This window comes from Balaenoptera acutorostrata, chromosome 1 (genome assembly GCF_949987535.1).
Source record: "Balaenoptera acutorostrata chromosome 1, mBalAcu1.1, whole genome shotgun sequence".
NCBI lineage: Eukaryota > Metazoa > Chordata > Mammalia > Artiodactyla > Balaenopteridae > Balaenoptera > Balaenoptera acutorostrata.
Genome location: NC_080064.1, coordinates 76,947,014 through 76,969,737, shown reverse-complemented (window position 1 = coordinate 76,969,737; position 22,724 = coordinate 76,947,014). Strand labels below are relative to the sequence as shown.

The following is a 22,724-nucleotide window of genomic DNA, read 5'->3' as shown; positions in this document are numbered from 1 at the left end:
AAACAATTTACTAAGGGCCTGTGTGCAACACCATGTTAGAAATTATAAGGAAATAGAGAAGGATAAAACATTATTTTGCCCCTAAGTTTATAATATTAGTTTTAGTTGTCAATCGTAATTCAACTTATCCAACTTCACTACTTTCCCCTAAGTCAACCTAGGGACACACAACCAAAGATAACTAGGCCACCTGGCTTCCATTTCCAGCCAAGATGGAGCAACAGGGGATTTATCCTCCCACCTGAAACAATTGAAAAAGAACAGATAAAATATATAACAACAATTTTCAGGCACTGAACTTTAGACAGGAAATCAGTACCGGATGGTGATCCTTAAGAGAGAGAAAAGAAATGAGGTGAGTCATATGACTGTTCGAAGACAGTTTCCAGGCTACAGCACAGAGAGGGGGAACTCAGAGCCCAACAGTCTCCCTAACTTAAGGAGCCAGAATTGGGAGTTCAGGGAGGCCAAGGTAGCTGGCGTTTGCTGGGCAGAGTAAGAAGACAAAGCTGCAAAAAGAGAATTTTCAGCAGAGTACCAATCAGTGCATATGTATGAAGAAACTGAGGTCACCCAAAAGGGGCAGGTGGAAAAATTTCTGGGATTCACTCAACCACCATTCCCACTAGCCAGGGTGGGGAAACCTTGTAATACACAGGGCACTGGGTAGAGTACTCTGAAACGAACTGCAAGGGTACTGCCTCAGTAGTGGGGCAAAATTAATCATAGACTAAAGGTTATCCTCATCCCATCTAACAAACTTAAAAGCAAACCTAGAAGGATCCAACTGTTTCAAGGTAAGTTGAATGTGTCCCAAAACAAAGCCTAAGAATATGTTTAGGAATCTGAAAATATTCAGCACCAAAAAGGGTACAATTCATAATGTCTGGCATCAAATTAAAACTTACCAGGCGTGTAAAAAAAGCAGGAAAATGTGATCCATAATAAAGAAAAAAATAAATCAATAGAAAGCAATCCCAAAATGACACAGATAACAGAATTAGTAGACAAGAACATCAAAAGAGTCATTATAACAATATTCCATTTGTTCAACAAAATAAAGTAAAAGCATGTTAAGGAGAGAAACAGAAGTCTTTTTTTGTTTCTGTTTTTGCTTTTTAAGATCCAAAATGAACTTCTAGAAATGGAAAAGAAATGCCTATGATGAAAAATACACTGAATGGAATTAAAAGCAGATTACATACCACAGAAGAAAGCATTGGTGAATTGAAGGCATAGCAGTAAAAAACTATTTAAAACAGTACAAAAAGAAAAAAGACTGGGAAAAATCAATAAAACATCACTGAACTGTTATGACAGCTAATGTAGCCAATATACGTGTGATCTGAGTTCCTGAAGAAGAGAAAAGGTACATAAAAACTATATGAAGAAAAAAAAAAAAACTATATGAAGTAATAATGTCCAAAGCTTTCCAAATTTAATGAAAACTATAAACCCACAAATCCAAGAAGCTCAACAAACCCCAGGCACAAAAAAGTGAAGAAACTACAGCAAGTCCCATTATAATTACTTAAAACCTAGTGAAAACCTTAAAGGCAGTCAAAGGGAAAAAAGGCATTATGTACAGTCTAACAAAGGTAAGAACAATGGCAGTCTTCTCATCACATAATGCAGTCCAAAAGACAAGGGAGCAACATCTTTAAAGTACTGAAAGAAAAAATGTCAACCTAGAATTCTATACCCAACAAAAATTTCTTACAAACAGTAAGACAAAGACTTTTTTAGACATACAAAAGTGAAAAGAATTCATCACCAAGTAGATTTTCAGTACAAGTAATTTTAAAAGATATCCTTCAGGATGAAGGAAAAGAGTACCAGATGGAAATCTGCATCTCCACAAAGAAATGAAAAGCATTGGGAATGATACATGTATGAGTAAATATAAAATACTATAAAATTTGTTTAATCTTTTTAAAAGATAACTGATTGCTTGAAACAAAAATAATAACAATGTATCATAGGACTTATATGTACAAGTAAAATATATAACAATAGTGAAAAACCAGAAGAGAGAAAATGGAAGTACAATGACTAAGGTTCTTATACTATACCTTAAGTAGTATAATGTATACCATAAACCCTAAAGCAACCATTAAAAAAACACAACAAACAGCACTGCTAATAGGTCATCAAATGAGATGAAATAGAATCAAAATCCTCAGTTAATTCTAAAGAAGGCAGAAAAACAGAAAAAGGGGAACAGATGGAACAAAAAGAAAACAAACAGTAACTCAGACTCAAACCACATCAATAATTACATTAAAAGTAAATGCTCTAAACACCCTCATTTATGAGAGATTGTGAAATTGGATACAAGCTCCAACTACTTGCTGCCTACAATAAATCCACTTTAAATAGATTAATACTAAAAGAATGGGAAAGATACACCACGCTAACACTAATCAAAACTGAAGTGACTATATTAATAACAGACCAAGTAGGTTTCAAGCAAAGAATATTACCAAGGACAAAGACCGTCATCTCATAATTTAAAAGGGGTTAATTAATCAAGAAGACAAGACAGCCCTAAATATTCATACAGCTAATCACAGTACTTCAAAAAAACATGAAGCAAAAAGTAACAGAACTCTAAGGAGAAATAGACAAACCCACAATCATAACCAGAGACTTCAAAACCCCTCTCTCTATAACTGATGGAACAAGTAGGTAGAAAGAAAATCAAGGATACAGAAGACTGGAACAACTCGACCTGACAGTTACAGCATACTCTACTCTGTAACAACAGAATATACATTTTTCATGTTCACACAGAACATTAATCAAGACAGTTTATATTCTGAGTCACAAAACAAGTCTAAATAAATTTTAAGATTTATTCAAAAGGATTCAAAAAATTCAAATGTGTGCCCTCACCTTCCATAGGACAGAGCTGCAACTAAGTCACTGCCAGCCAAAAAACCCATTTCCCAGCCTCCCCCCTTGCATATATTGATAGATGGTAACTAGTTCTCATCAAGAGACCGAGGGTAAAAGAAGTCAAAGAAGTTGAGAAAGGGGTACGCACCTCCTCACCCTTCTTTTGCCTCTTCCCCAGGCTGACAGCAGAGAGCTCCAAAGCCAGAGGGAATGGCATAACTACATGACAGAAAGTACCCAAGACCTTGAATAACTCGTGAAGAGGAAAACGATCCACCAAAATGATCACCTAAAACATCATAGGGAAAAAAAGGGTCATTTATTGTGTTTAGCCAATAAAATTGTGGACTTTGTTTTAAAAGCAGCTAGCATTACTCTAATTCTTAAGGAAGCTTCTAAAGAGTTTTATGCAGAGGAGTGACATGATTTTTTTACATTTTAAAAGGACCACCCGAACTGTTATATTAAGAGTAGTCTGTAGTGAGGCAAGTGTGGAATCAAACAGACTAGTTAAGACATGGCAGTAATCCAAGGAAGAGATGATGGTATCTTGAATTAGGGTGATAAGAGTAGAAGTGTTGAGTAGTAGTCATATTCTAGAAATATTTTGAAGATAAAGCTAACAAGATATTTCTGACAGACTAGATGCAGAGCATGAGAAAAAGAAAAGTAAAACCCTAGCAAATGGAAGGATAGAGCTGTTATCAACTGAGATAAAGAAGGTCAGAGATAAAATGAGTTTGAGGGGTGGCGGTGTTGAGGCAGTGTACAGAGATATCAGAAGGTTTGTTTTGGCCATACTGAGTTTGAGAAGTCTATTAATTACTCAAAGAAAATTTCAAGTAGGCAGCTCAGTTACATGAATCTACATGAATCTAATGTTTAGGAAATAGGTCTCAATTAGAAATACATATTTAGAAGCTGTCAGCATATAAGTCACAAACTAAGGAAGAGTAAATAGAGAAGAGTTCCAAGGACTGAGCCCCGGGGTATTCTTATGTTAAGGGGTTGAAGAGAAAAAAAAAGAATCTAACACAGGAGACAGAGAAATGACCAGTGATGGGGAAAGAAAACCAAGAGTATGATATATTGGAAACCAAGTAAAGAAAGTCTACCAAAAAGGAGGAAGTGATCAACTGTGTCAAGTTCTGCTGATTGGTCAAGTAAGACAAAGACCAAAAATTGACCGTAGGATTTAGGGAAGTTACTGGTGATTGTGGTAATCAGCGACAGTGAGAATAGACAATTTTTTAAAGTTTTACTGCTAAAGGAAGCTGAAATATGAGACAGAGCTTGGCTGAGAAAGAGGAGTCAAGAGAAAAATATCGTTTTGTTTCTGGTTGGGAGAAATAATAGCATGTTCACATGCTAATGAGAAGAATCCAGCAGAAAGGGAGGAAATGATAACTATAGGAGAATGAGGGAAAACTTCTGGAACCACGTCTCTAAGTAGGTGAGGGAACAGGATCAGGTGCACAAGTGGTCCAACAGGCAGTTAATCTATAATTAACAGGAAGAAAGGCAAAGTACAGAAACGCAGTTACTAGTAGGTGGGCAGATAATTATAAATAATTAGGCTATAGTGAACCATTGATTATAAAGTCCATCTATAAGTACACCCTTCAAAAGTGGTCATTTTGGAGAGCAGTGTTTGAATATTCATTACTATTTCTATTTCACTAAGTGCCAAAATCTCTTAGAAGGCTTAACAGAGTGGTAGAGATATCCTGGGATTACTTTAAGAGATCAACTGTAGCAGTTGACTACTCCATGGCACTAGATATCCTATCTAGGACTCATAAGTGAGACACCAATTAGCAATTCTAGAATAACTGCATTCCAATTAAACCATAAGTCCTCTAAACAGTAACTACTGTAAGGTTTGCAAACAATTTCATAAGTAGAGAAATCTATCATTCTTGGGAACATTTTACAGGTATGTATGGATTCAGGCACTCGTAAAAACTACCAAATTCCAAACAGCAATCTCAACCTTGGCCCTAGAGTTAGTTCATTAGTTTAGGAGGGTTTTAAGAACATAGGGATTAACATAATTTTGACCAATGAAGATGCCTACATATCCATTCTGAGTTACTGTCCTCATTTAAAACATTATGTCCTAATGCATTCATAAATTTATTTAGTTGTGTTATAAGCATATGAACAACAAATATTATTTTAAATGCTTAGGCCATATAGAAAATAAAGTTATCAGGCACATAATTCTTACATTTATATAACAAAGGTTTCACCGACTGTTCCACCAGTCAGCATTAGCAACAGTGTGACCTCAAGATTCAGAAAGAACTACTTTGTAAAAGCAACCAATTCTGACATGCAGAGTTCTAAGTAACTAAGTAGTAACCTAAGTGACAGTGTTCATTTTGACTCCATGTTATCGACTGTACCTCATTAGAAAAATTAAGTTTATACACATTTTAACAAAGTTTTTTCAATATAACCCAGAGAAATTGTTCATAACTAATGTGCTTGTATCCTAAATTTAACTCACAAGTTGCAAGTTGTAATATGGTAATATTAAAAACAAAAACTCACTCACTCCATTAAATATAAACCATCTACTACAAATCAGTGATTCTTACCATTAAGGAGACTGCATACTCCTTTGCAAATCTGATGAAAGCTATGTATATAATTTCAGGGAATTCATGGATGCCTTGAAGCCTATATATGGGTCCCTAAGATCTAAAGAATCTCTGATTAGTGGAAAAAAATGGAGTCCAAAATTGATCCAAGAACATATGAAAACGTAATATACGACTAAAAGAAGAACTGTAACATACAGTGGGGAAAAAAGATAAATTATTAATATAACATTTGCCATAAGTGGCCATTCACTGAGAGAAATCACAATAAACATATGACTGCTTTAAAGAGCTAAATGTAAAAATAAAAGTTATAAAATACTAACAAAATATAGAGAATGAACATTATCTTGGTTGGGGGAAGTCTTCTCAAGCAATGTAAGGCAACTACTTGCCTAAATTCATAGATATGACTGCATAAAATTTTTAACTTCTGTATAAGCAAAATATACCATAAAATCAAGGGACAAATGACAGACCTGGAGAAAAACAGATACAAGACATAAGACAGATAAAAAGATTAATACTTCTAATATATTTTTAAAGCTCTAAAAATTGGTAAGATAAACTACTACCCAATAGACAAATGAAAATGAACAAGTAAATGATGTTCAACCTAATTAGAAGTTGAGGAAATGTAAATCAATGCAACAACATACAATTTCACAGCTTCACAGAGTGGCAAAAATTAAAAGCTGACAGCATCCCATCCAGTGCTTGTATGTGTTGACACTGCAGATTATTGTAACCCTTGGGAAATAAATTGTTTGGAAAGTAACAGATTTTAAAATCTGTTAAATTATAAAATACATACATCTTTTGTTCCAGTAATCCCTTAATAGGAGAATTTATCCTACTGAAAACAGTACCAACAAATAAGGAGTTAAATAAACTTATATAAGGATGTTTCTTGTAACATTGTTTATAATACCAAGAAAGAAAATGGTAAAAAAAAATTTTTTAAAGTGGTGGGGGGAGAGATAAACTGAATGTTCATTATTGGCATAATGGCTGGAGAATTTATGATTCATGTATACTATGGAATAGTATACAGCTATTAGAATGAGTAAGTCAAATTTATATTTATTGACCTGGAAAGATATTCTATGATATTAAATGAAAAAAGCAAGATGCAAAGTAACGTGTATACTGCCATCCAATATTCGTTGAAAAAAAAAAGATAAAAGAAAACTCTATTATGTGACATTGGTTTTTAGGAATTCCTGTTTACATACTTAATGTCCCAAGTGCTCAATGAATACACTTAAGTTTTGAATACAACTATCGCTCTATTAGAGATCTCACCATCAAAATATTCTGAAACCAAGGTGCATACAAAGTATTATCAGAAAATGCAATCCTTTGGAATCTTCTATAACAGAAAAGATAAACAATGAAAACTTTTAAGAGCAAAATGTTTAACTTTTTCTTTTTTTTTAAGCCATAAATGCAAAGTTTAATAAATTTAACTACACTGTAAGTCAAAATTCTGTGTGACAGATGACACCACCAAAGTTTTTGAAAAGTGATAAATGTGTGTTTAAGTTTTTCTGATGCCAAAACAAAAATGCTTTCAATGTTGTGATTTTACCACTTACAGAAAACCACCACAGAGTTTTTTTTTCCCCTGTAGCAGAAATAAGCTATCTATTTCGATCCTTTCATTGGGTAATATAATTATGTTCATTACACGGGTATAAACAAGCAACAGACATTACACTAAACTAATTCCTTTGTGTCAGAAATTGAATTTTCTAAGAATGACATTCATTCTTAGCAATAAATGCAATTAAACATTGGTATTACAGTTTAAAAATTCTATTCAAACTGCTACATCTTAGTATAATGTCAATATAAAGTCTCAAGCAGCCTGGTATAATTAAAGGGGAACTTGATTTGGAATCAGACATACCTGGGTTCCAGTCCTGGCTCTGCCACTTACTAGCTATGTGGTCAAGTTATATAACCTCTGAACCTGTTCCCGCATCTGTAAAAATGGCTTTCTATGGTGTTCTTGGAAAATTAAATAAGAATATCAAATATGAAAGTGTCTAGTACAGAGTCTGATTGTCAAAATATGCCTCCTTCTGTGTTCCTTTCCTAAGGAAGATTACTAACTGACAACATCTGTTTTAGTACTGCCTGTTTCATAAGACTTTTTTTTTTAATCAAAAGACTGCTGATACGAGGTTATATATTTTATTTGCCATAATTTTGCATCTCCATTATTAGGTCCCTCTAGTGTTTTGTATCTGAGGCTCCTTTTCGAGAATTATTTAGTTCAATCCATATTTACTGTTTCTAATGGAATATAAAGGTTCCTTGCCTGTAAAAAATCATGAAAAAACACTACTACCTGTGGCTTTCTACATCCTCAGATAACTCTTTTTAAAATCATTAAGGTTGTGCCTACAGAAAACACTTTCAAGCATTATGGAAAAAAAATGTTAGGCAACGAAGGAAAATTAAAATTTGAATTATCCCAACCCACTGTAATGTTTCTAAGAAATTCAAAGAGCAACACAACACAGAATAAATACAAATTTTAATTTAATATAACTTTCAACTTTAAGAGGAGTCATTTTTTTCTCTGTAAAGCTGGATCATTAATCAGGCCACAATATAACCCTCAAAGCTGCTAAATAGATACAAACAAAAAGAGTATACTGGTCAACCTTCAATATTTAAAGTGAATATTTTTCCATCATACAAGACTCATATTAATAAAATCATAGTAAATAAAGTTGATATCTGTTCGAAACTGTACAGGGCAAGTTCTACCCTAGAGTTGAGGAGTGGAATTATTCCTAGCTCCTCTTCAAATTTATTTGCACTTCAGCTAGATTTATTTGATGCTCTTTAAAATGTCTCCAAGGCTTTTCGCAAAGTCTATCAAAACTGCAAATAGTCAGCTACTATTTGTAATATTTCAATTATTTTCTGATACATTTTTCCTAAATATTAATCATCACCCACAGCAGCATCTGTTACTTCTTAGTCTAAATTATAGTGCTGCTGGTATTTTATTATTTGCATTTTGAAAAGTATTTTAAATGATTTTGAGGTGAAAGTGTATGCATAAAAATACTTCACATTACTTTTCCACATTCAAATTACAGCCTCCTGAGCTGATTTTTTTCAGTGCCATGTACGTTTTTAAATCAAAATGTACTGTTGGCATTCTTTTAATACTCCCTCCCCACCCCGAGCTCTTCCCAAATGCCGAAGTTCCCTACTAATCTGAAAGTACCTATTATCTGTGCATTCTTCGGGTCTTTCACATCACACTCCCAACTTTTCGTACTTCAGACCTCTTCCGTAATTAAAGTAAGCGCTGTTAACTCTTTAAGGTACTTAACCTATGGTAAACTTTTTGCACTCTTCGTTTCATAAACTTAAATCTCACTAAAGCAATTCCCCTTCAACCTTTCCTCCTAAATTCACTACACCAACATTGCCGCGAAGCAACGTACACACACACCCCTATTCTTAAGCTCAAAATAATGGCAGTTTAGCGCCGCTAAAAAAGAATTTAAATACTTGGATGCCTCGTTTCAGTACCTCACGGAAGCTTTTTAGTTGCTTTCCTGTCCTACCTGGGCACAGCCTATTTCTCCCGTCAGTTGTGCGGTCCCTTGCTGCCCCCAGCACAAGAGTGCAACTCACTACAGTGTATTTCTTTTACTCACCGTCATTCCAGCATCTCCCTCCATTTCTGCTTATCTATCCCTTCGCGAACCTCCCCATCCCCAAAAGATTCCGTAACCAGGTGCCCACATCTCAAATTAGAATACCCCTCGCCTGACACTGCCGAGGCTTTCCGTACGACTTCTAAGAGAACACGCAAGCCTGAGCGTTTCTGTCTCCTCCAACAGTCAGTACCCGCTACCCAACGAGTTCGCTCTTATCTTGCTCTCTCCCCATGGAATGCCTACTTCAGGGTAACCCTTTGGCTCGGGGAAGCCCAACCTTGCAACCTCTTCCCCGTGACCTCGCGAGCCCAGCATACCACCCAAGCTTAATTCACACCATTCTTGGAGCTTGTGTTCTCAATGCCCCCAGTCCCATCTCTCTTTGCAACCTCTTTCAGCCTCCTGCCGAGGAGCCAGATCTCAGGTTAGACAAACGCCCACTTGCTCGGGTAGCACTGCCTCCCTGGCCCGGCCGCTTCCACACACCACTCAGCCCAGAGTGGCACGGCTCCTCACCTAGCTTCGACCGGGACTCCTCCAGTTTCTGGATCTGGTTCTCCAAGAAGAGCATTGCCACTGCGAAGGCCACCACCGCCAGCAGCTGCAACTTGGGCGGCATCATAATCCTGAGGAGCCCCATGAAACCCGCTGCTCGGGATCAAGACATACCGCGGGGGGCGGGGATCGGGGCCCCGGAGGCAAGGGAGACGCCGGGAGGAGCCCACCGAGCCGGGAGAAAGACAAGGAGAGCGCGACAGCGAGAGAAGCACCGCAGCGACCCCCCTTCTCGCCTCCCCAGTCCCCCGCCCCCAGGCGCCAGCACCAACGCCGCCGGTGTCCGCTTCTCCTCGGCCGACTCCACGGCCGCCCCTCCAAAAGCCGGCGCAGCAAACACAGCGCGAAGCGGCTGCCGGGCTCTCGCTTCCCTCTACCGCCTCAGTCCCCGAGCCCCGCGCCCGCCTGCCTGCCTGCCTCCCTCTCTTCCTTCCTTCCCTCCCTCCTTTGGTCGCGGCCGCGCGCTCCTCCGCCAACGTTGCGGCTGCGGCTGCGCCGCCCCCGGCCCCGCCCCCTACCCATCCCCCTCGGCCACCACACGCACGCATCCACGTACGCTGCTCAGCAACCAGAGGCTCCGCCCACGGCTCCCATTCGCTTGTACTTATTGGACCGAAGAACCCCAGAGCTTAGCTCTTGGCTCGTGTCACGGTTGGTTTCCTTTGCCTAAGGTGTCAACCAAAGCGGCATTCGATTGGGTAAACTTGGAGAAGGAGGCAGGCCGAAACTGGCGAAGGCGGGGCTTCTTGGGTGCTTGAGGAAATGTCGTGAATGAAAGGCAAGAGCCCGGGGCAGCACAGATTTGGGGAGTCTAGGAAAATGCCTGATATGGGTTATCGAAAGGACCCAGCGACTTCATATTTATATCAAATGTAAAGGTATTTGTTCACCTTTAAGCTTCCATATACCCTTAGTTAATACCCGTCTCTGCAGAATAAGAGACATGGTGGCAACGGCCTTTAGCAGCCTGTTTTGGATCAGGCTCTGGAGTAGACGCCCCGAGCAGAGGGGTCCTCGGGGCAGCCGGAGACCTACGGAAGATGGCACGTATGGCGGTCGGGATGGATGGGTGGCTTTTGCCGGCTTTTGGGCTGCGGCTGCTGCTGGCGACTGTGCTTCAAATGGTGAGTGGAGGTCGCCTCCGCTGCAGCCCCAGGGCGAGTGGGAGGGATTGCGCCGAGGAAGACAGAACATTCGGTCCCGTTTGGGAGCCACAGTTCAAAAGGGTGGGAGGATTGGGCTTCCTCAGCGACTGCTGCGGCCAGAGTGCGACGTGGCTTAATTCCTCGTTTGATACTTACCTTTCCCCGTCCCGGGTTTCTAGCGGTTTTTTCTCCTGACTTTAGACTATCTTGAGTACAATTTGTAAGACACACCGTGAACGAAAAAAAAAAGGCACTAAGTTTTGCACAGGAATGAAGATTGTTTTTAAATTGGCAGAAATGCAAGGAACTATCGTTCCTTATGGCAAGGCTCCCAGATCTTAAAGCCTTGAGGTCTTTGGTCCAGGGTACACTTCCTTTTTACTTCTTTCTGTCAGTTGTTTGTGGTCTCTGTACGTCACTTTTAGACAGCCTTTAATCTCTGTTCTGTGGAATTCACATGCTGCTGGGTACACTTCAGTGCCATTTGTGATTTTAAACGACATTGTTGCAATAAAAGGAGCTATTCCATAGTAAAGAATAATTTATTTTTGAAATTGATTTTCTAAAATGATAGCCTTCATCTCGTTTAAAATCGGACGGTGTTTAACCAAGTTTTTTTTATTTCGTTTTTATCCATTAACAGAACGGATGCGTTCTTTATCTTTGAATGGGGAAAGGCTAAATTCTACTTATTTTCCTATTCACTCACAAACAACTTACTGTTTGTTAATTTCTCCTTAGAAGTTTTTAGTCCATGTTTATGTGAATAATAAAACTTTTTAATATACACTATGGTTGGAGTTTTTACAAGTGTCTTTTATCAGCCTAATTTTTCAGGAGTTCTCTGTATTGAGCCTGAGAAGTATTCTCCTAGAGACCTGGTTTAATTAATTTATCCAAGGTTTGGAGAAGTGAGGGTCTATACCGAAGGCCCCTACAAACACCTGGGCTTTTCTTTCATCAAGGAGTTTAAAGATCCTGCCTGTTTCCTTTTGTAACCTTACCTAAAAGGTGGATTCTTTACTTCTCTAATTAGCTTTACAGTACTCCATTATTCAGTCATTTTGTGCCTTAGAAATTACTGGAAGACCCCTTTATAAACTTCGTACTCAAGAATTTATTGTCTTAGGTAATTTGCGTTCACCACCACGAAAAGATAAAAAAGAATAACATTTCAAGTTGCCTTCTCCTGATTTCACTCTCTTTAACTGTTTTATTATCTGTGGCTGTGTAACCACCCCCAAAGCTTAAAATAACGATTTCTTGTAATTCTGTGTGTCTGCTGAGCAGTTCCTGTGTTGATTTCCTCTGGCCTCATTTACGCAGTTGAGCTGAGCTGGTAGGTCAGCTGAACTGAAGGGTCCAGGATGGCTTCATTCTTACTGGTGCTGTCTTTCAGCTAGGTTCCCATCCATGTGACATCTCATTCTCCAATAGGCCAGACCAACTTCTTTTTGTGGCAGTCTCAGGGCAGCACTCCTACAGAGCAAAAGCTGCAATGCCTCCTAAAGCCTAGCCTCAGAAATCACATACATCACTTTCACATCACAATATTTGTCAAATCAAGTCACAAGACCAGCCTGGATTTCAGGGATGGGGATATGGACTCCATCTCTGCATGAGAAGAGTGCCATAGTCACATTGCAAAGAAGTGTACATACCAAGGTAGGAGGAATTTATGCCCATTAAACAATCTACCAAAGTGACCATCCACAGAATTCAAGCCAGAAACTTGGGTCTCATCTTCGACTCCTACCTTTTCTTACATACCTCACATCCAGGTAATTACCAAGTCTTGTTGATTTTACTTCCTAAATATCTCTCAGATTCATCCACTTATTATTAATCTCTCATTTAGGCCACCAACCTCTCTCTCCTTAGACATAACAGCCTCCTAGTTCGCCCTTTAATTATCAGAATCTAAGCAGTTGTTTTTGCCAGCTTCCCAATTGCCCAAGCCAGAAATTATTCATTTTAAATTCTTTCCTTTCACTCTCTGACCCCAGTTAGTCATTAAACCCTTAAAAATCTCCAAGCCAGTTCATTTAATTTTACCTCCACAAGTAGTACCTAAATTCAGGCCCCATCTTTGCTTGCCTGGGATTGCCACAACAGCTTCTGTAACTGGTCTCCTGATCTCATTTTCCCCCATTTCCTAATTCAGTCTCTGCAGTGCGTCCAAGTCATCTTTCTCAAACTTAGGTCGGTCATTGTTAAAACTCCTCAATGGCTCTCAGTTGCTTTAAAGGTGAAGTCTATCTTCAGTGTGCCTTAACAGGGCCTCTTTGACCTAATACTTACTTGTTTGTCTCTCCGGGCTTAATTCCCAGCATTTACCTCTACTGGGAGAGCAAAATGGTAGAGGTGGAAAATTGGGGTCATTTTAGTACCTCTCACATACCATGTTTTCTCTCACCAGACCTAAAGTAAGGTGTTTAGATAAAATGCAAGGCTTAACTTACATCCCATTTCCAGATTTGCAAAGTCTGATATACCCTCTCCCTTACATATTCTGTCGTCATACATTATGCTGTATTACAGATTCACAACTGCACCAAAGCTCTGTGTGTGGTTTGTATCCCTCCATTCCCATGCCGAGTGTAGCCAAAGAGAATACAGGGGCCACTTTTCTTTTATATATCTTTTTATTGTGCCTCATGTGTACATTTAAATCCCTCAGATGTTTGAAAGGCCTTCTAGTTCATTAGTGTTTGTTCCTTGCTATCAAAGTCATTTAGATATCTGTAGTAGGTTATGTAGAACAGTGATGAACCCCACCCACTCCAACAAACACATAATGACTGAAAATATTTAGAAAGGGAGGTCTGAGCAATTCACCTTTTTGTTGAACTGTTTTAACTTCTCTAAAGCTTACTCCTGTCTCTTTCTTCTGTAATGACTAGTGTTTTTAAGAAAAGGCAATAAAATCTTGAAAATGAAAAGAGAAGTACAGAGGACTGTTGGAAAACTCTTAAGAAATTAGAAAAATTGCATTTCACAGTTAGCCTGAGGGGGAAGAAAGGCCAGGTGGAATAAGTAGCTGGCAGTAATAAAAATAAGCCAAAGCTTTGGAACCTGACAAATGAATAAAAATGGAATGAAGGAAGACTTTCTTGGTGCCCTGAGGTTGAGCTACTGGTATCGGCAGAAGACTTAGCTCCTACTTTGTTAATTCACACCTCTGAGTCCTCAGACTAGACAGGCTGAGCTTTTATTACTGTCTGTGCCTCTGAATAGCTCTAATTAAAGTTAGTAGCAACACATAGTTATCAATATTCCAATGAGGTGACAACGGGGAGGATATAAAATGATTTACTTGAAAATACATTCTGAGTATGCTTAAGCATTAGAAAAAACTGTTTTCGTATAGCCTAAGGGAGTTGTTTTCTAGAGTGTCCCAGAACTAAGTGATACTCAATTCTTCATTCAGCTCATACATATTACTTCTTTCAGAAAGACACTGTAGGGATTTCCCTGGTGGCGCAGTGGTTAAGAATCCACCTGCCAATGCAGGGGACACGGGTTCAATCCCTGGTCCGGGAAGATGCCACATGCCACGGAGCAACTAAGCCCGTGCGCCACAACTCCTGAGCCTGCACTCTAGAGCCCGCGAGCCACAACTACTGAAGCCCATGCGCCTAGAGCCCATGCTCCACAACAAGAGAGGCCACCGCAATGAGAATCCCACGCACTGCGACGAAGAGTAGCCCCCACTCACCGCAACTAGAGAAAGCCCGCGTGAAGCAACGAAGACTCAATGCAGCCAAAAATAAATTAATTAATTTAAAAAGAAAGGCACTGTACTGGAAGCAGTATAAAATGATTTTATGTATTATTGATTCTGAGACACCACACCCCATCCCCTACGCCTACCCCCTTTTCTTCACAAGTTAACATCTGGATTGGTCTTATTTCAATGGGTGGCACAAGTGTCAGCATTTTTGTTATTTTTAATGGTACATACAATAATGGTGTATCATGGATTCTGTGAAAGGTGGTAGTTAATAACAGTGGTTAAGGGTTTTGAGGGCAGGCCAGGATTAGAATCTTGATGCTGCCATCTAATGTCTGTTGTATTGTCTTAAGATAGATTACCTCAACTGTCCTAAGCCTCTGTTTCCTTCTCTATAAAATGAGGATAATACCCCTATCATAGGGGGATAAGATTAAATAGAATAATGATGTAAAGTGTTTAACAAAGTATCTGGTGCTTTGTAAGAGCTTGCCGTAAAGGCTGTGTTTCTGGTATTTGTTTTCATGGGGTTCGTCTGTAAACCCATGTATTTTGTCTCAGATTTAAAATCCATTCAGAATTATTACATGAGAAACCTATGAGTTTTCTGAGTAAAGACCGGTTAAGAGACAGCTAATCATGTGAATGTATAAGTGTAATAAAATGTATAGCTATACCAGGCTTTTGCCTGAAAAGGTGATGTTATACATTATAGTTATTACAGCTTCCCAGCCAACAACCCTTATGTTTATAAAGAGCTCAGTAATATCAGAAAAATAAATCAGTGACTAATGCAAAGGAGTCTCTTAGCCTGTCAATCCTACTTTGAATTGGAGAAGTCATAAACTGTTAAGTGGTTATCCCAATCAGGGTTATCCCACCCAGTCCTTAAAATCTATGTCTTTCTTAGAAGGGTGGCTAATTATTTTAAAATTTAGGAGAATTTCCTGGCGGTGTAGTGGTTAGGACTCCAGGCTTTCACTGGTGAGGGCGCGGGTGCAGTCCCTGGTCGGGTAACTAAGATCCCACAAGCCACATAGTGTGGCCAAAAATAATAATAAAACAACAATAAAATTTAATATTTGGCCTTACTGTGCACATTTAAATGCTGTTCATTACTTTTTGGTAATAAAAAGGTGGGTGGGCATAATTTATAATATTGAACTCTTCTATATTATTTAGAATTTGGTACTTACCTATGAAGTGCTTAAAAATATGATCTGATGTTCTTAGATTCAAAGCCTTAAGTCTGCAAAACCAATGATATAAGAGAAAAAAGTAGCTCACTCATGGAACTCAAGATACATTCTAGGGCTTCCCTGGTGGCACAGTGGATAAGAATCCGCCTGCCAATGCAGGAGACACGGGTTCGATCCCTGGTCCTGGAAAGATCCTACATGCTGCGGAGCAACTAAGCCCGTGCTCCACAACTACTGAGCCTGCGCTCTAGAGCCCGTGAGCCACAACTACTGAAGCCTGCGTGCCTAGAGCCCGTGCTCCGCAACAAGAGAAGCCACGACAATGAGAAGCCTGCACACCGCAACGAAGAGTAGCCCCCGCTCACTGCAGCTAGAGAAAGCCGGTGCACAGCAACGAAGACCCAACACAGCCAAAAATTAAAAAAAAAATAAATAAATAAATTTATTTTAAAAAATTTAAAAGCTACATTATATCTCCCCTACGCTTATCTCTATCCCATGTCTAATATAATGACTTAAAAATAAGTCGTGTTTTGTAGTTTTTAAGTGTGCTTTCACAGTGGAAGGTGGGAATAATTCTAAAATTTATTAAGTACTCACTGTGTACTGGGCAGGATACAAGTTGCTTTCTGTACTTTTTCTCCTTTAATTCCCAAAACTTTGTGAAGTAAGTGGTAATTATTCGTATTCAGAAATTAAGAAGTAAGGTTGCTCTGGGCTGATATTTGAATCAAGTTGTCATCAGACTCAAATACATGTTTTGCATGTTCATGCTACCTGTCAGTAGGTGCTCAGTAAATGCCAGAATAAAACCAAGTATTATGATCCCATGATTATTCATTTGAGATACTTGTTTTATAAAACATGCTTTGGTAACAATTTCTTATGTTTGTTAAGCAGTCCACAGTTTCAAAGTTATTTCATTTTTATCACCTGTTTTAATTACCATGGCTACAAAACAAATCACCCTAAAATTTAGTGGTGTAAAACCATTGTTTATTTTGCTTTCAAATTTCTATGGGTCAGCAATTCAGACAGGGCACAGCAGGATGGCTGTGTGTTCCATGGTGTCTCAGACCTCCGCCTGAGACTGAAAGACTAAAATGTGAAGGCTTTTTACTCACATGTCTAGTAGTTGATGCTGGTTGTCAGCTGGAGGCCTCAGGTGCTCTCCACATGGGCCTCTCTCTACATTCTCTCTGTAGTTTAGGCTGCCTTACAGCATGGTGGCTAAACTCCGAAGTCAAGTATTATAGAGAGACAGATAACAGCACCTGCAGGCACTAGGCAAGTAGAGATTGTTTCCTTTTTTATGACCTACCCTCAGAAATCATGTAGTATCACTTCCTTGACACTCTGTTGGTCAGAACAGTCACAAGCCCCTGCCCAGGTTGAAGGGGAGGGAACATAGACTCTCACTCCTCAGTGGAGGACTGCCAGTCACACGTGGGATGATGTGTATATATTGATGTGGCTGTCTCTGGAAAAATAGAAATTAACCTGTGAAATTGATTAAGCAGATCACTTTACTAGTAAATAAATTACTCAGCGTGCTAGTATAGTAGCAAGAGTCTTAAGTCCCTCCCACTAGACTGGGATACTTGATCTATTTTGATATATTATGATATACAGTCCACATTATTACTGAGATAAGGTAAAAGATATATGTATATGGTATCAAATTAGGATGTTGACTTACTGTTAGGTCAATGGGATGATCAGCATTTTGGAAGAGTATGCCAGCAGTACTTAAAGTTTTTCACGTTGGGATATGCCATTGGGTTTTAATCTGCATGATTAGTCAGCTGGTGGGCCAAATCCAGCAAGCCTTGTTTTTGTAAATAAAGTGTTATTGGAACACAGACACCCATTCATTTATTATTGTCTGTGACTGCTTTTGTGCTGCAGTAGCTGAGTTGAGTAGTTCCAACAGAAACTATATAGCCACCCAAGCCTGACATAATTACTTCGGGGCCCTTTACATAAAATTTGCAGACCCTTGGTCTAGAAGATCAACCAGTCACAGTCAAACCATCTGAAATTCCCCCTACTTGAGGCTGTGGTTTTGACCAATTCATTTGCTTAACACACAGGAGAATTAGCACAAGTGCTGGAAATACAGAGAAATAACTTAATGCTTGCCCTTGAAAGAGTTCACAGTATTACCGGGGAATCAGACAATCCTAGATTTACATAGTACAGTGTCATGAGTGGTGCTGCTTTGCAGCTGTGCATAAATTTCGTTCTCAGAAAAGACAATGGCTAAATACTGGGATCTGATTTTTTTCAGAGAAGGCTTCCTAAGAAGACTGATATACCAATTGAGTTCTCAGAAATAAGTAGAATTTAACAAGGTGGAAAAGTGTAAAAGAGCCTTAGAGTAGAAAAGTATGAGCAAATGTACATTTGAGGAGGGGTTTTATATTCTCAGGTACTATAGGAATTCATTATAGCTGAAAAGTAGAATGGGATTGGAGATGTAATGAGAGATAGGACTAGCTGACCATTTAATCCACTGAGGCAGGAAAAGATTTGAGAGCTCTTTAAGAGACAGAATTGTCGAAACTTGTTTTTTAACAAACAAGTTGATTGATTGTAAGAATGGTGAAGAGTGTGGAGCCTAGGATGAACTGACCGGGGCAACTAGGTGGTCAGGGAAAATGGTGTCATTTTGCCAAGATACTGAATACATTAGAAGGAATAGATTTAAGGAGAAAAGATGTTTCACTGTTGGAGAGTTTGAATTTGCAGTGCCTGTACAACATCTAAATGAGATCTCAGGTAGGCTGTTGGCTTTGGAAACTTGACACTTAAAAAGACTTGGGAGTTTTCAATAAATGAGTATTTGAAGCCATGGAAAAGATGCAATTCTCTATAGAAAGTATGCAAAGCAAAGCGAGAGCCAAGAATAGAAATGGGAAACAACAGCATTTAAGAGATGCATAGCAGAAGAAGGAGAGGGAAAGCCATGGAAGAAGCAGCTGGAGCAGAAAAGTTTTGAATGCCATTGCATTTAGTGATTTTTGGCAAGTTTAGCTGAGTGGTGTGGTGGGATCAGAAACCGGACTGTAGTAACAATTCAGAAATAACAATGTGGGGAGAGCAGTTAGAACTATGGGTCTTGGGTACACTGAAGATATGAGTTATCAATGAAATTAAATCCCTGTGGATATGGCAGAAGACAAGTTAAAGCAGAGGTACAGTGATTGACCTTAGACAGATGTAGGTATACCACACTCACTGAGACATGAGAGAAGAATGGATAAAGGAAGAGAATAGTTTTGGAAACCTGCTTTTGCCAGTCATTCTATTTGGTTACTTTACATAAGTCATTTCATTTAATCTTTACTGCAGTCTATTTTATGTGGGAAGTTTCTTGCTTTATCAGTGAGGAAATTAAAACTCAGGGAGGTTATCTTGCCCAGGGTCACACATCTTGTAAGTGGTGGAACTGGCACCTAAACCCCAAAGTTTTATTTTTGATGTGCTCCCGCTCTCCCCCACTTCATCCCTTTCTGTACCCTTCCCCTGCTAGATGTGAATGAAGATGAGTTTGTAGGGTGTAGTAGGGACCTAGAAGTTAATGTTACTCCATACATCATATGAACAGGTGCTAAGTTCTTAAAATGAAATGGAAATTCATTTTTCTTCAAAAAATATGTAATATATATATCATAAAGAAATAATATATGATCTTTTTTGTTAATCCATGTTTTAGCCAAGCTGCAATATGACAAATTTTTAAGAAAAAAATTCGTTGGGAATGTGGGAAGAACCAAAGACTCATATAAAGTTATAAAGTATAAAAATAATTAAGAATTTGTCTCCAAATGAGGCATTTCACTAACTGTCTTTAGTGTGTTAGATTTTGACAACCCTAGTTTCTCCTTTTTTGGAAGCTTTGTAATGTAAACATGAAGTTAAGAGGGTTTTTTTCCTCATTTTTTGTTTTCAGGTCTCTGCGTTCGGGGCAGAGTTTTCATCAGAGTCTTGCAGAGAGTTAGGCTTCTCCAGCAACTTGCTCTGCAGCTCCTGTGATCTACTTGGACAGTTCAACCTTCTTCAACTGGATCCTGACTGTAGAGGATGCTGTCAGGAAGAAGCACAATTTGAAACCAAAAAGGTATTGTTTTCTAGTATCTCTCTTCCATTATGTGGTTTAGTTGAGATAAGGTAAAATGTTAAATTGCTTAATCAACTTAAATATAAAGAAGTCTTTAGCTTTTACATTTTGTAGTTTTAGAAACTCAACTGATTTCTTGCAGACCCATTAGATCAATCAAAGCAAATAGAGAGGAAAAGTATGGTTACAGATTGATATACCATCCTACCATGGTTGTCCAGCAGAAGGGAAGCAGAATTACTATAGCATGCCTAGATTGTAAATCTATCCGGTCTTCCTAACTTCTGGCCACATAAAGCCAAATAATAATTAATTAGATGCTTTTATTCATTTGTAATAAGAAGCCAGTCTTATAATGAAATTTGAGATGAAAGTAAAGCACCTATTACCCTGCACATAATTGTCAACGATAAATTATAACTTTTAATCTGGTTAACAAAGAATATGATCTGTTACAATTTGCACATCTATAACTAATGTTTCCTGATACCTAATCTCACCTTTAACACCTGAAAACAGCCAAGAATAGGTAGTTCTAACAATCCAATAAAATCTGCTACTGTTTTACCCACTGTTCAAATTAATAGTAAACTTGCTCAATTTTTAAATCTTTTCATTAAACCCTTAGACTTCTTTAATTTATAAAGTAGACTGAAAAGGTCATTTATATCATCCAAATAAAGCTGAATTAATGAGGTCCCTGTGTTTGAGAAAAAGAAAATATTAGCATCTCTCTGCTTTGTTTTCTTTTAATATTCTCTTTCAATTGTACTTACTGAATCCTGTTTGAGGCATTATGGTTTGTAAAGCTTTCAAACAGTAATTGTATCTTATTATTAGGTAGTAAAGGTTTACTTCTAACACTGAGTACAGTTTTCTAGTTCTGTAAGAAAAACAAGCCGACAGGGCTTCCCTGGTGGCGCAGTGGTTGAGAGTCTGCCTGCCAATGCAGGGGACACGGGTTCGAGCCCTGGTCTGGGAGGATCCCACATGCCGCGGACCGACTGGGCCCGTGAGCCACAACTACTGAGCCTGCGCGTCTGAAGCCTGTGCTCTGCAACAAGAGGGGCCGCGATAGTGAGAGGCCCGCGCACCGCGATGAAGAGTGGCCTCCGCTTGCCACAACTGGAGAAAGCCCACGCACAGAAACGAAGACCCAACACAGCCAAAAATAAATAAATAAAAATAAATAAAATTTAAAAAAAAAAAAAAAAACAAGCCGACAAGCTTTCACCATGTTAGTGTTCAACCAGAATTTACACTTGATTTCTCAGTTGTAAACCTGAAATTCCTGTGTCCCACAAATGGCTTCCAAGTCTTCCATGCTTTTCATTTTCTTGGTTCACATATACCAATGATATATTTTAATGTTTAGAAGATTTCCGTACATATAAGTTAGTCTTTATTGCAAGTAAATAAAATCTAAACAAGTTTTTAAAACTTGATTTTAAATAGATTTAAGACCTAGGACCTAACTAGTTTAGTAGGACCCTTCCCTCTTGTTTCTTGTTTTGTTTTATCAATGACATATTCACATGGGACAGATTGCTGAAGTGTGATTCATCCTCTCATCTTTAAGCTATTATTCTATGGTCTGTACAACTACTCGGCTAACAATGATTATTTGTGAGACACCAAACTTACAAGGATTGAATAACAAGGGGTGTTTTATAATAAATAATCTTTATCACATACCCGCTTTGTAATTAAGGGTAAGTTGAGAAAGTCTACCCTTTGACTGATATCAAATGTGCCTAAACTGTAAACCAAGTGCATATAAAAGCTTTTACTAATTGCCCCTTTAGTAATTCTTTATAATATTACCAGTTTTATGGTATAATTTTTTTGTTTTTTTGCCATGCCGTGTAGCGTGAGGGATCTTAGTTCCCCAACCAGGGATGGAACCCGAGCCCCCTGCAGTGGAAACACGGAGTCTTAACCAATAGACCGCCAGGGAAGTCCGTGTGGTATAATTTTAGTGGAACCAAACTTCAGTCACACACTTCGCAAATTCATTATGTTCCTGTTCAGTTTTCATTATTAACTGAGCTATGTGTTGCTTCTTCAGCAATAATAGTAGGCAAGTAGTCCACCATTTAATATATGCCTAATTACAAACTGAAATGATTATTATATCTAAGTGCAAGTGAGCCTGTATCCTAATATACCTTTTATACTGTACCCATTGTTTTTTTCTTAAGTCCTTGCCCGTAATCTGTAAGATGTACTTCTCATTAAGCATTTGCTAGCACAGTGTTGTACAAAATAAATGAATGGGTTTTTTTAATAAGCCTAGTGGAACTAGAACACTTAAAATAGTACTGAAAATATAAAAGTAAGGCATGTCGGGCAAAAGCCTCCATTTAGATGCAAAATGCATTCAAGTATAGAAGTGGTACTTGATTTAATCTGTACAGTATTGCTCTCTGGATTATTGGTACATAATTATAGGTAACAATATATATAATAGTTTTTCTGTCTCATTCAACTCTGGCTTAAGGCTTAATTTTGAAATTATAGTTTAATTTAGTCCTACTTTAATAAAAGTAAAAATATGCGGTATGTAGACTAGTGCCTTACATCAAAAATATTAAAAATACTTAAACATGGTCGTGTGTGTGTGTAAATCATTGGGAATATAAATTCTTTAGAAGAGAAAAATTGTAGTTTATATGCAGGAATGTTTTGGCAATTTATAATAAAGAAATGTTACCTGAATACTCATTTTAGTTCTTGCTTAGTTGCATGCTTTATAGGTCTGTCCAGGGATGAG

At 38.4% G+C, this 22,724-nt stretch overlaps 2 protein-coding genes across 4 annotated transcripts in view; one reads left to right on the top strand and one right to left on the bottom strand.

The window, feature by feature from the left end:
• HS2ST1 (heparan sulfate 2-O-sulfotransferase 1) overlaps positions 1-10,243 on the bottom strand; it is a 198,085-nt gene extending 187,842 nt beyond the window's left edge. Inside the window, exon 1 of one of the 2 annotated variants that reach the window (XM_007173055.2) lies at positions 9,713-10,243. In XM_007173055.2, the coding sequence (XP_007173117.1) occupies positions 9,713-9,836 (124 nt within the window). In that variant the 5' untranslated portion in view covers positions 9,837-10,243. The remainder of the gene's footprint in view (positions 1-9,712) is intronic. The other variant, XM_007173056.2, reaches the window with a different exon arrangement.
• Positions 10,244-10,720: 477 nt separating this feature from the next.
• The window catches only part of SELENOF (selenoprotein F), a 37,878-nt gene continuing 25,874 nt past the window's right edge, over positions 10,721-22,724 (top strand). For both annotated transcript variants that reach the window (XM_028164210.2, XM_007173054.3), the window contains exons 1-2: positions 10,721-10,875; positions 19,784-19,951. In XM_028164210.2, the coding sequence (XP_028020011.1) occupies positions 10,792-10,875; positions 19,784-19,951 (252 nt within the window). In that variant the 5' untranslated portion in view covers positions 10,721-10,791. The remainder of the gene's footprint in view (positions 10,876-19,783; positions 19,952-22,724) is intronic.